The 10,910-nt window shown below is 46.8% G+C and overlaps 1 protein-coding gene across 1 annotated transcript; it reads left to right on the top strand.

The window, feature by feature from the left end:
- Positions 1–1,222: 1,222 nt before the first annotated feature.
- Positions 1,223–10,359, top strand: LOC137557448 (uncharacterized; the record flags this gene model as incomplete). Its single annotated transcript, XM_068271689.1, has 3 exons — positions 1,223–1,582; positions 1,625–2,803; positions 10,309–10,359. Coding segments are annotated over 3 exons (1,590 nt in total), but the record flags the coding sequence as incomplete, so codon positions are not given.
- Between the last annotated feature and the right edge of the window lie 551 nt (positions 10,360–10,910).

Genomic DNA, 10,910 nt, shown 5'->3' with positions numbered 1-10,910 from the left:
ATTGTCACCTGTAACCTGGGGAGATTGGAGGTTAACAAAGTCTTTTGTTGTATAGGACACTGTTCACATGTGGATGTCAGATCTCTGGGAAATCAAATTATGTCTGAGGATGTTATTAAATCTAGCTTCCCCCCGTCCACACAGGCTTACAGCCTCCAGGCGTATTTCATAGTATAAAACCGCAGCTAGGAAAGTCCACAACTTGTAGTTCTTGGAGGTAGCTCACACGGCTAGAACTAACCTGGTTCCTGACCAGAAGTGCGTACCGCCCGCAACAACACCAGATCGATACGCTGGTACGTTTATTTCCCGTTTATTTTGGTAAGCAAAATCGCTTTGTGTGTTATCTTTGTACATTTTATCTTGTAACTATTTTTACTTTGTTTTTTTTGTAATCTTTTTGTATATATTCAGTTCTGCACTGTTCTATGTTTTTTCTGAAATATTAAATTATTATTTAATAAGTTTGACTTCTGCCGTACTAAACTAACACTCATAGCCTAGAAGAGACTGAAGTGTAACCGTGTATAAGTTCATGCCTAATTGTACGCTTGAGCAACACTACCGTAGGAAATTGTAATTGCATTGTGTGTGGGGGCGTTTGTCATACGTTGGCCTAAGCGCGCAGCTGACCCAACGTACGAACAACGCCAGTGCGAGTAGCTAACAGTATCGTTCGGAACGACTGTTAGTGGGTCTTTGCTTCACGACAGTGTAAGATTGCAACTGTGTGTGTGTGTGGGTGCGTGGCGTTCCCGTATTTGGCCTAAGCGCAAAGCTGACCCAAATACGAAAACGCGGAGTGCGCGCTGAGGACTCGACAGCAGAGTGGAAGTGTCTAGCAACGCTAGTGGTGGCAGTGAGAGGTGTTTTGAGGGGTTCCAGCCTTGTTTGTAGCTTAAATAAGGCTGTTCCCCGCTTAATCTGGTCAAACCCGCAGTCGGGAACCGTATACGCAGGCGTGCCGCGGGCCGGTTCTTGACATAATTGGCTGGCAGTGGTGGCATCGTTTAGTACATTAGTACGCAGTTTAGCTCGCTATTCTGAGTACTAAAGGCTGGAAGCTTGCTAGAAGCAACTAGCCTACAGAAGTCTACTCAGTGCAGAATCTATATACGTTTTTTTTTTTGTTCAAAGATACACACTTGGTGTTTGCTTTCCCTCCCCCCCTTTTTTTTTTTTTCTTTTTATTTTGTGCAACACGATGGCTCAGAAAGCATCCAGCTATGCAAGGCAAAACAAAGAGATACTACTCAACCTGTGTGAGCACAAAGGCATCGAGACGGTGAGCGGCCAGACTAAGGAGCAGTTAGTTCGTGCGCTCGAGGAGCATGATGAGGCAGAACGAGCCCGTGCTTCAACGTCAGCAGGTGCAGCTCACGACACGCCAGAGGAGGAATCGCTCCCGCCACAGGATGCGAGTGGAGACGATGTCCTGGATGATCCACCTAACACGGAGATGACATCTCTGGAAGCCGACCTACAGCTACTAGGTTCGGCTGAGCCCGAACTGCGCCTAAAGCTGATTCTGGAACATCGGCAAGCAGAGAGGGAAATACGACAAGCAGAGAGGGAACAAGCTGCCCAGCGACTCCAGGCCGAGAGGGACAGACTCCGGGCAGAGGAGGGAAGAGCTGAACGGCAACACCAGCTGGAGCTGGCTAAACTTCAGCAGCAGAACCGGTCTGCTGGACCCGCAGAACGCGAAGGTGAGCGAGTCCACAGAATCCCCCTGGATAAGTTCCCCGCTATGGACAAGGACTCTGACATAGACACTTTCCTACAGGGGTTTGAAAGGACTTGTCGGCAGTATGGGGTGCCCCGTGAGCAGTGGGCAAGATACCTCACACCAGGGCTGAGAGGCAAGGCCCTGGAGGCGTTTGTGAGTCTCCCCCAGGAGGAAGAAACAGACTTTGAGGCAATTAAGAAAGCCATTATTGCGCGATACCACCTCACGCCAGAAGTGTATCGCAAACGTTTCAGGACAGTGCAGAGAGGTCCTAATGACAGCTACCTGGATCATGCTTGCAACCTGCGCACTGCCTTCCAGCAGTGGGTAAAAGGACTGTCAGTGGAAACTTTAGATGCCCTGCAGGAACTGATGATAAAAGACCAGTTCCTCCACACCTGTCCTGTTGAGGTCCGGCTGTTTGTGCTGGATCGAGAACCAAAGACAGTGGATGAGGCTGCGGAAATGGCCGATTCCTACACCGCCCATAGAGCACCTGAGTCCCGGAGGACTACTACGCCCAGCTGGAGAGGAGAACAGATTGCTAAACCTGTTTCACCCAGCACCCAGAGGAGGCAAGCACCGCTGTCTCCTGGATTCAAGCAACCTGACACTCGGAAATGCTTTGTATGTGACAGGGTGGGTCATATCCGCACGACTTGCCCAGAGAGGAAGAGGGAGGCCCCAAAATCCAGTGAGGCCTCAAACCCCAGTGAAGTCCCAACGGCTTTGTGTGCTACCAGGAATGCTACTGGCTATGCAGAGAATCTGCAGCTTGTCACGGTTGGGGGTACAGTTGCCACTGGGCTGAGAGACACTGGAGCAGAAGTGACTCTCATACATCCCCAGCTTGTGAACCCAGAGCAGTACATACCTGGGAAAATGATTGCTGTCAGAGGAATTGGGGGTGTCACCCCAGCCATACCCACCGCCTTGGTCCACCTGGATTGGGGGGCCGGCAGTGGACTGAAAGAAGTTGGGGTAACTGACAAAATCCCCACCAACGTTTTGCTGGGTACTGACCTGGGACGGTTAGTAGCCCGGTATGAGCCTAATCCAACCACCGTGGAGCCTGCATCCCCAGCAGAAGTTCAGGACTCTTGCAAGGTACTATTTGATAACGCAGTGCAAGTGGGGAGTGCTGGTGAGGCCCCAGGGGCTATGGACTGTGTGCTAGGAGCCAGCCCTAGTGATTCTCCAGTGCCTAGGCCTGGAGTGGGACATGTTGATATGGAGAATGCAGAAACTGATGATGTCATTCATGACACACGGACTATCGAGGTGATCGATGCAGGAACTGTTGAGGCTACTTGTAAAGTGCTGAGTAGCAATGTGTGTAATGATACAGATAATGTGGATGTTTTATGTGATGTTCTAAATGTCAATATGTATAAGACGGATAATGTTGATATCATATGTGTTGTGCTACATAATGATGCTTGTCCTGTGGACACTCCGTCGGCTGCAGGAGTAACCAGCAATGGTCGCTGGGCTGCAGCAGATGGATTGCCCACTGAAGGGGCAGACGGCACCAGGCCGGGTCTTCACCCTTCCGATGTTTTTAAGACCAAAGGTGATGTGGTTTATGATACGTCTAATGTGGACGCTCCCTCAGCTGCAGTGGTAACCCGCAGCGCTAGTGGGTCTACAGCACAGGGACTGTCCACCGAAGTGGCAAATGTTGCTGGGTCAGCCACATCCAATCCGGAACCTGGCCCGGAGGGCCCAGGAGCCTCTCCGTCTGCAGCCTTCCTGGAATGTGTGACAGGCAGCACTGAGCTCTCTGGGGCTGTTCGATTTGACAGCAGCCTGGAAGAGCTCAGGGGGCTAGCCAGCAGGTCACCAGCTGGGAGGGGCGGGCTGAGAGGGTCCTGGGGAGTTATTCCCTCTGAGCTGTCCGAAGTGGAGGAGGCAGACCGGCAGATAATCGTTCCCCAAAGGGACCGAGAGATAGCTCCTGCCACTATAGAGGAAGTGCGTGTAGCGACGGTTGGAACCCTTCCCCAGCTGCAGCACTGTCTCTATGGTCGCAAATTCACGGTTGTCACTGACTCGCATTCCCCTGGTTGGTTACGTCAGGTTGCCAAGGGCAACGACACATTGCAGCAACCTGACCAACTTTTCCATTCCTGTAGCTTGGAGCTAAGGAGTTACCCCCCCAGGCCCGGCCGTCAGTGTCGGCTTTGGCAGGACGATTCGTTAGAATCATCTGCCGGCGCCGTCTGGAAGAGGGGGCGTGTCAGGAATATATTGAGGTGCTGATGATATTAGGAAATACAGGAACATATCTCTGTCATTTTCTGTCTGCTATATCTCACATGTGTATTCTGCTTTGAAGGGATGGTTATCTGGCTGTACTACAGTTGCATTGAATTTCTCTGGAAGCAGGGGGCTGGGACATTAGCATACAGTTCCTCTGGACAGCCAGAAAACAGGTAATTAGGAAACACTTAATCAGACAGTTGCTTTGAAGCAGATCACACAGGACATCCTGCTGCAATGTGAAAGCCTTAATCAATTGTCACCTGTAACCTGGGGAGATTGGAGGTTAACAAAGTCTTTTGTTGTATAGGACACTGTTCACATGTGGATGTCAGATCTCTGGGAAATCAAATTATGTCTGAGGATGTTATTAAATCTAGCTTCCCCCCGTCCACACAGGCTTACAGCCTCCAGGCGTATTTCATAGTATAAAACCGCAGCTAGGATAGCCACAACTTGTAGTTCTTGGAGGTAGCTCACACGGCTAGAACTAACCTGGTTCCTGACCAGAAGTGCGTACCGCCCGCAACAACACCAGATCGATACGCTGGTACGTTTATTTCCCGTTTATTTTGGTAAGCAAAATCGCTTTGTGTGTTATCTTTGTACATTTTATCTTGTAACTATTTTTACTTTGTTTTTTTTGTAATCTTTTTGTATATATTCAGTTCTGCACTGTTCTATGTTTTTTCTGAAATATTAAATTATTATTTAATAAGTTTGACTTCTGCCGTACTAAACTAACACTCATAGCCTAGAAGAGACTGAAGTGTAACCGTGTATAAGTTCATGCCTAATTGTACGCTTGAGCAACACTACCGTAGGAAATTGTAATTGCATTGTGTGTGGGGGCGTTTGTCATACGTTGGCCTAAGCGCGCAGCTGACCCAACGTACGAACAACGCCAGTGCGAGTAGCTAACAGTATCGTTCGGAACGACTGTTAGTGGGTCTTTGCTTCACGACAGTGTAAGATTGCAACTGTGTGTGTGTGTGGGTGCGTGGCGTTCCCGTATTTGGCCTAAGCGCAAAGCTGACCCAAATACGAAAACGCGGAGTGCGCGCTGAGGACTCGACAGCAGAGTGGAAGTGTCTAGCAACGCTAGTGGTGGCAGTGAGAGGTGTTTTGAGGGGTTCCAGCCTTGTTTGTAGCTTAAATAAGGCTGTTCCCCGCTTAATCTGGTCAAACCCGCAGTCGGGAACCGTATACGCAGGCGTGCCGCGGGCCGGTTCTTGACAAGTTCTACAATGAAAATCTGCTGGAAACCAAAGTAAAGGGAGTCATGGGTAAGCCTTGTCTGGGCACCCAGTAGCGAAATACACAATAAACAAACTTTTACAAATCACCAAACAAAAAGTATAGGTTGCTTTTCTTGCCTTCAGTGAAACCGTCACAAGCATCGCCCTGTACACAACTGATGTCTGGCAAACCTCATACTGTGTAATCGTAAACTACTGCTTCAGGGTCCATCAATAATAAAGTCTGCAGAGGTATGTCTGCTTCTATTATGCTGCTGCAAAAGATGAAAAAGAAAGAAATTGGTTATCCATAAGATATTAAAACTTGCAGGCAGAAAACTGTTATGTAGGAGGCTTCATGAAGACAGTGGGTGAAAGGGTCTGTCCTATGGGGACACTGACAGCAATAAAATATGAGAAGTACTATTTCTTCCTTACACTAGCTCTAAATCTCAGTGAAGGCAGGGGGAAATTCAAGAAACTTATCATCATATACTGAAATTTTGACATATAAAGGATGCCTTTACTTACAAAACCGAGAACAATGATCCTTCTCCTCCAATTTAGGCTTAATGGAATTGTCAGGCAAAAAAAAAATGAGTTTCACTTACCTGGGGCTTCTACCAGCCCCATGCAGCCACCCTGTGCCCTCGTAGGTCGGCGGGCCGCATTGCGTCCATTTTTACGCATTCCTGCTGCAATGCAATGCTAAAAATGTTTTGTGCTGCACCGCTAACGCTAAAAAATGTATGTGTTAATGTTCCTGCACCAGCGGGAATGTGTAAAAATAGATGAAATGCGGCCCACCGACCCCAAGGTCGGCAAAAATGAAACTAGTTGGTGGCGGGGGACTGGAGCAGCAGTGAGTGACTACGAGGGCACAGGATGGCTGCATGGGGCTGGTAGAAGCCCCAGGTAAGTGAAACTCATTTTTCGTGGCGTGGCTGTGATTTATGAGGGATTGCAGAGTGCAGGGGGACCTTAGTGGGGTTAGGGATAGCAACAGAGGCTGGGCTGTATAGGCAGATCCAGCCTCTGTATGCAGATAACATTCTTTAAACACACCTCGGGTTCTCTTTAACATAAGGGCTGTGCTTCTCTTCTGGCTTACAGTACTGCTCAGACATGGACATACTCAGTCAGGCACAGTAGGCCACCCTCGTGCCTGAAAAGGAGAGTGGTCCCAATGTTCTTACCGACAGGCTTTTGTCGGTAGCCTTTGGGGGGGTCTGAGCTCAGCATCAGCAACAGGAGACCGGAGGATGCCGTGGGAAGCCTCTAAAGTATCCAGAGGCTTCCATCTTCTTAGGTAAGTATGTGCTTTTGAACCGGAGGTTGGCTTTGGGTACACTTTAAGTTGTTCTTAATCATAAACTGCAACTCACAATGTTCCTGTTATATGCAAGGCCAGACAATGAGACCCAGTGATGCCACTCTAATTTTTAGCCTTAATTGTTTATGCTATTAATGCAATCCTTTGACATTTGATAAATGTGATACCCTTTGATTATATTGGAAGTTTTGTGCTTGTCAGTTGGCACACATCTCCTACCATTTTTTGTGTCCACTTCCTATACTATAAATTGATTCCAGCGATGCCACTCTGTCTACTAAATTAGCGGGAGAAGAGGGTATTTGTTATTGTGTATGGAGCTTATTATTTCTCCTGGTGGTGAGCTAGTGAATACACCACTTACTTGAAGTGTACCAGAGCTGAATAAATAAGAAAAATCAATACTTACCCGCTGCTTCCTCCAGCAGCATAAACACGTGTGAGTCCCTCGGCGTCCTCCCACGGTCTGCCATTCAGCCGCGATCAGCCCTGTTAACTGTCTCAGTCACATTCCAGTCTTGGTCGTCTGCGCATGCGTTGACCTACCATGCATGCGCAGAAGACCCAGACTGGACGTGAGTGAGACAGTTACCAGGGCTGATCACGGCTGAACGGCAGACCGCGAGAGGATGCCGAGGGACTCACAAGTCTTTATGCTGCTGGAGGAAGCAGCGGGTAAGTATCAATTTTTCTTATTTATTCAGCTCTGGTTTACTTTAAAGGGGAGTGAGCGGAAAGGGGGGGGGGGGTAAGATGGATCTCTAATAAAAGAGATGAACATTTCAGCAGATCTCCACTGTTATATACAGTATCTAGCAATCTGAAAAGTGCTTTTGTTTCTGCTGAGATACTGGCACCTTCCATGAGTGTTTGCCTGCTTTTTACACAGACCCTTTAGAATTTCCTTATCTGAGATTTTGTTACAGCATCACAGCCCTGACAGATTTTATGCAAGCTGAAGAATGGTATATCTCTCGTCAGCAGCAATTTTTCAAGGTGGTACTACTGACTGCTTTCTTTGTGAAATTTTCATTTGAAAGTATGTAAAAGTATGTAAATGAAAGAAATTAGAATTCCTTTGTAGATAGGTTTTAACTCTGAATTCCCAAATGCATGTACAGATCGCTATTGTGAACATTTTGACATTTTGTTCCGAAGGCGCAGTTAGAGATTATGAGGCCCCATAACAGAATTTTGATGGAGTCATCAGGTCCAGGCAGAGCCGGGACAAGGTCCTCCAGCACCCAAGGCTGAGACACCAAAGTAAGTGCGCCCCTCCATCCCTCCCACCCCAGCCGTCACACACTGATTGCTATCACACTAAGAGGCGCCCCAGGGCCCCCAACCCCCCCAACACTGTACTCTCTAGTTATCTGGCTTGCAGTTACTCCCTTGCATCCCCTTTTCTTATTTCCCTATGCTTCAAACACAATAGGGCAATGATAGCTGAGTGAGTTGTGCTCCCCGCTCCTATACTGCGCCCTTAGGCTGGAGCCTCTCTCTCCTCTGCTTAGGCCCGGCCCTGGGTCCAAGTACTCTTGAGAAATGCCACCTGCCCCTAACCTATGGGATGGGAGTTGACTGGGCAATGTACATTCTTCTGCACTGTGCCCCAGTATAAGCAGCCCCCTCTTCAGCATAGGTAGCAGATATGCCCCCAGTATAAGCAGCCCCCTCTTCAGTATAGGTAGCAGATATGCCCCCAGTATAAGCAGCCCCCTCTTCAGTATAGGTAGCAGATGTGCCCCCAGTATAAGCAGCCTCCTCTTCAGTATAGGTAGCAGATGTGCCCCCAGTATTAGCAGCCCTCTTCCCAGTCTCACTACACCATTATTTAAAGGGAACTTTTTTCCCTTGGAATTTATCCTGGTTTCTAATAGCTATAGGTGCTGCCATCTTCCCTCCTCCCCTTCTAGCTGCCCATTATTTATCCAGAGGGAAGGTGTGAAGATAGCATCTGTAACTTCTGTAAACTCTTTAAAGCAGTTGTCCTAATGACCCACCTCTCTCTGTTGATGAAAGGTATTGTTTACTCTCTGGTAATGTGTCCAATAAAACAATTACATTAGTCCTTACCTGCCTGAAATTTCTGCAGGCCACAGAAGTGGGCAAATTAAACCTCCACTAAACTTTTAAATGTAAAAAAAGGGTAAAATTGAAGGTTTTTTTATAATGAGGCACATTGTTGGCATGCATTTTTAATGTGCTTGTAACGATTTGTGTCAGCAAAGAACAGAATTCTGATTATAAGGTGATCTGCAGTATCACCTATAATGCAGATATATACCTGATTATATGGTGATCTGCAGAATCACCTATAATACCGGTATATCAGAAGCTGAGGTGACAACAAATAGCAATGTGTGATTGGTGCAACAGTAGTACTGATAGGTTTAGCAATACCTCACCAGAGGAGCTGGTGGGTACTAACAGTACAGCGCCTCTCACCAGAGTCCAGGGCCCTCTGTTGAGTGTAGAGTGGTCAGACAGATCGGGTTGGCAACAGACAGACAGATGCAGTACAAAATCGGAAGGCAGAGACTGGAAGGTATAAACAGGCAGAGTCGGCAGCAAGATCAGATGGGTAGAGGTACAGAATCACTGAGCAGAAGAGTAGTCAGAATGAGCCAGAGTCATGCACAAATAATAACACAGTAATGTATAATCTTTAAAGAGACACTGAAGCGAAAAAAAAATGATGATATTATGATTTGTATGTGTAGTACAGCTAAGAAAAAAAACATTAAGATCAGATACATCAGTGTAATTGTTTCCAGTACAGGAAGAGTTGAGAAACTCCAGTTGTTATCTCTATGCAAAAAAGCTATTAAGCTCTCCGACTAACTTAGTCGTGGAGAGGGCTGTTATCTGACTTTTATTATCTCAACTGTAATTGAACTGTTTACTTTTCCTCTGCTAGAGGAGAGTTCATTACTTCACAGACTGCTCTGAAAGACTCATTTTGAATGCTGAGTGTTGTGTAATCTGCACATATTATAGAATAATGCAATGTTAGAAAAAACACTATATACCTGAAAATAAAAATATGAGAATATTTTCTTTGCTGCTAATCTTCTAGTAATTATTCATAGTACACAACCAATTCATTATATCATATATTTTTTTTCGCTTCAGTGTCTCTTTAAGGCTATCAAACTATTCCTATCTTGTGTGAAATCCCCGGTTTCCTCCCGGATCAAAGCACACCGGAACTATCTAAGGGTCTGAGCGCTAACACAGAGTATTCGCAACAGCAGACAAGTTGCGAGTGATTCAGCTAGGCTTTTGAAGCAGAGGAGACCCTTCTGGCACGCCCCCTCCTATCAGCCAATGAGTAGCGGCGAGCGTCTCCTTTGACGTCAGCCGACCGGCCGGTCAGCTGACACGCCTCCTCCCCACATAAATGTCCTGTCTGTGCGCGCGCACGCGACAGAGCAACCCTATGTGCAACTGACAGACCCGTCCTCGGCGTGCTAGATGCCTGAGGCACGGATACATTTCTAGACAGGGAGCTGGAGGCAGCTTCGGCGGTAACGCTGTTTACCGTGGCTGCCTCTCCAACGTTTGTTACAGTGCTATTGAGATGCACTGGGTGCTAAAAATGGTGCTCGGTTCACTTTAATTACTAATGCTTGCTGAGAAGAACAGGTTTAATATTATTCTCTCTATCCCTCCATCATTACAGTACACATTATTCCTTGGGCCGGTATTCACACTAAACCTATAATTGCCTTGTGCCATTACAGATATTGCCTTTTGTATGTAATGGAAACTCGGAATGGAGATACATGAGCTGAGGAGGCCAAACAAACAAATGATGTCTCAGCATAGCACTAACCTATTTCATAACTGTAGATTCCTCCCAGATTAGGAGTGCAGATCTATCACAACAGCACCTGAAGGATTCAGCAGAGCCTTGTTCCCATTACTGGATAGGCTCTGAGGAAATTGTTTGTTTGCAGATGGCTTTGGTCCCGTTATACATCTCTCCAGAATTGTTTTGCAGTGATTGCAATCATTCTTTCAAAACCTGTTACAATGTGGCAGATAAATAAAGTACAATTTGTTTCCATGGTAATTTAAAGTTAACAGATAAATCAGAAGTCATCTATCATGCCTTTGTCTGCCGCGGGAATGTGAAACGGTAATAGTAGCCCACAAGCAGTGCAGACAAAAGCCTTCACCCTGCAAATAAATTCATAAGAAGTTTTTTTTTAGAATTTCTGCCAGCGAAAAAGCGACCCTGTACCGGCAGCGGATTAATATTCGCCTCGCATCCGAGCGGGGCAGTGTTTATTAGCTTTGTTTATGCATGGTGAAATTTAAAGCGTTCGAGAAAATAAACAGA

The sequence above is a fragment of the Hyperolius riggenbachi genome, chromosome 1 (assembly GCF_040937935.1).
Source record: "Hyperolius riggenbachi isolate aHypRig1 chromosome 1, aHypRig1.pri, whole genome shotgun sequence".
NCBI lineage: Eukaryota > Metazoa > Chordata > Amphibia > Anura > Hyperoliidae > Hyperolius > Hyperolius riggenbachi.
This window is presented reverse-complemented; position numbering and strand designations above follow the sequence as displayed.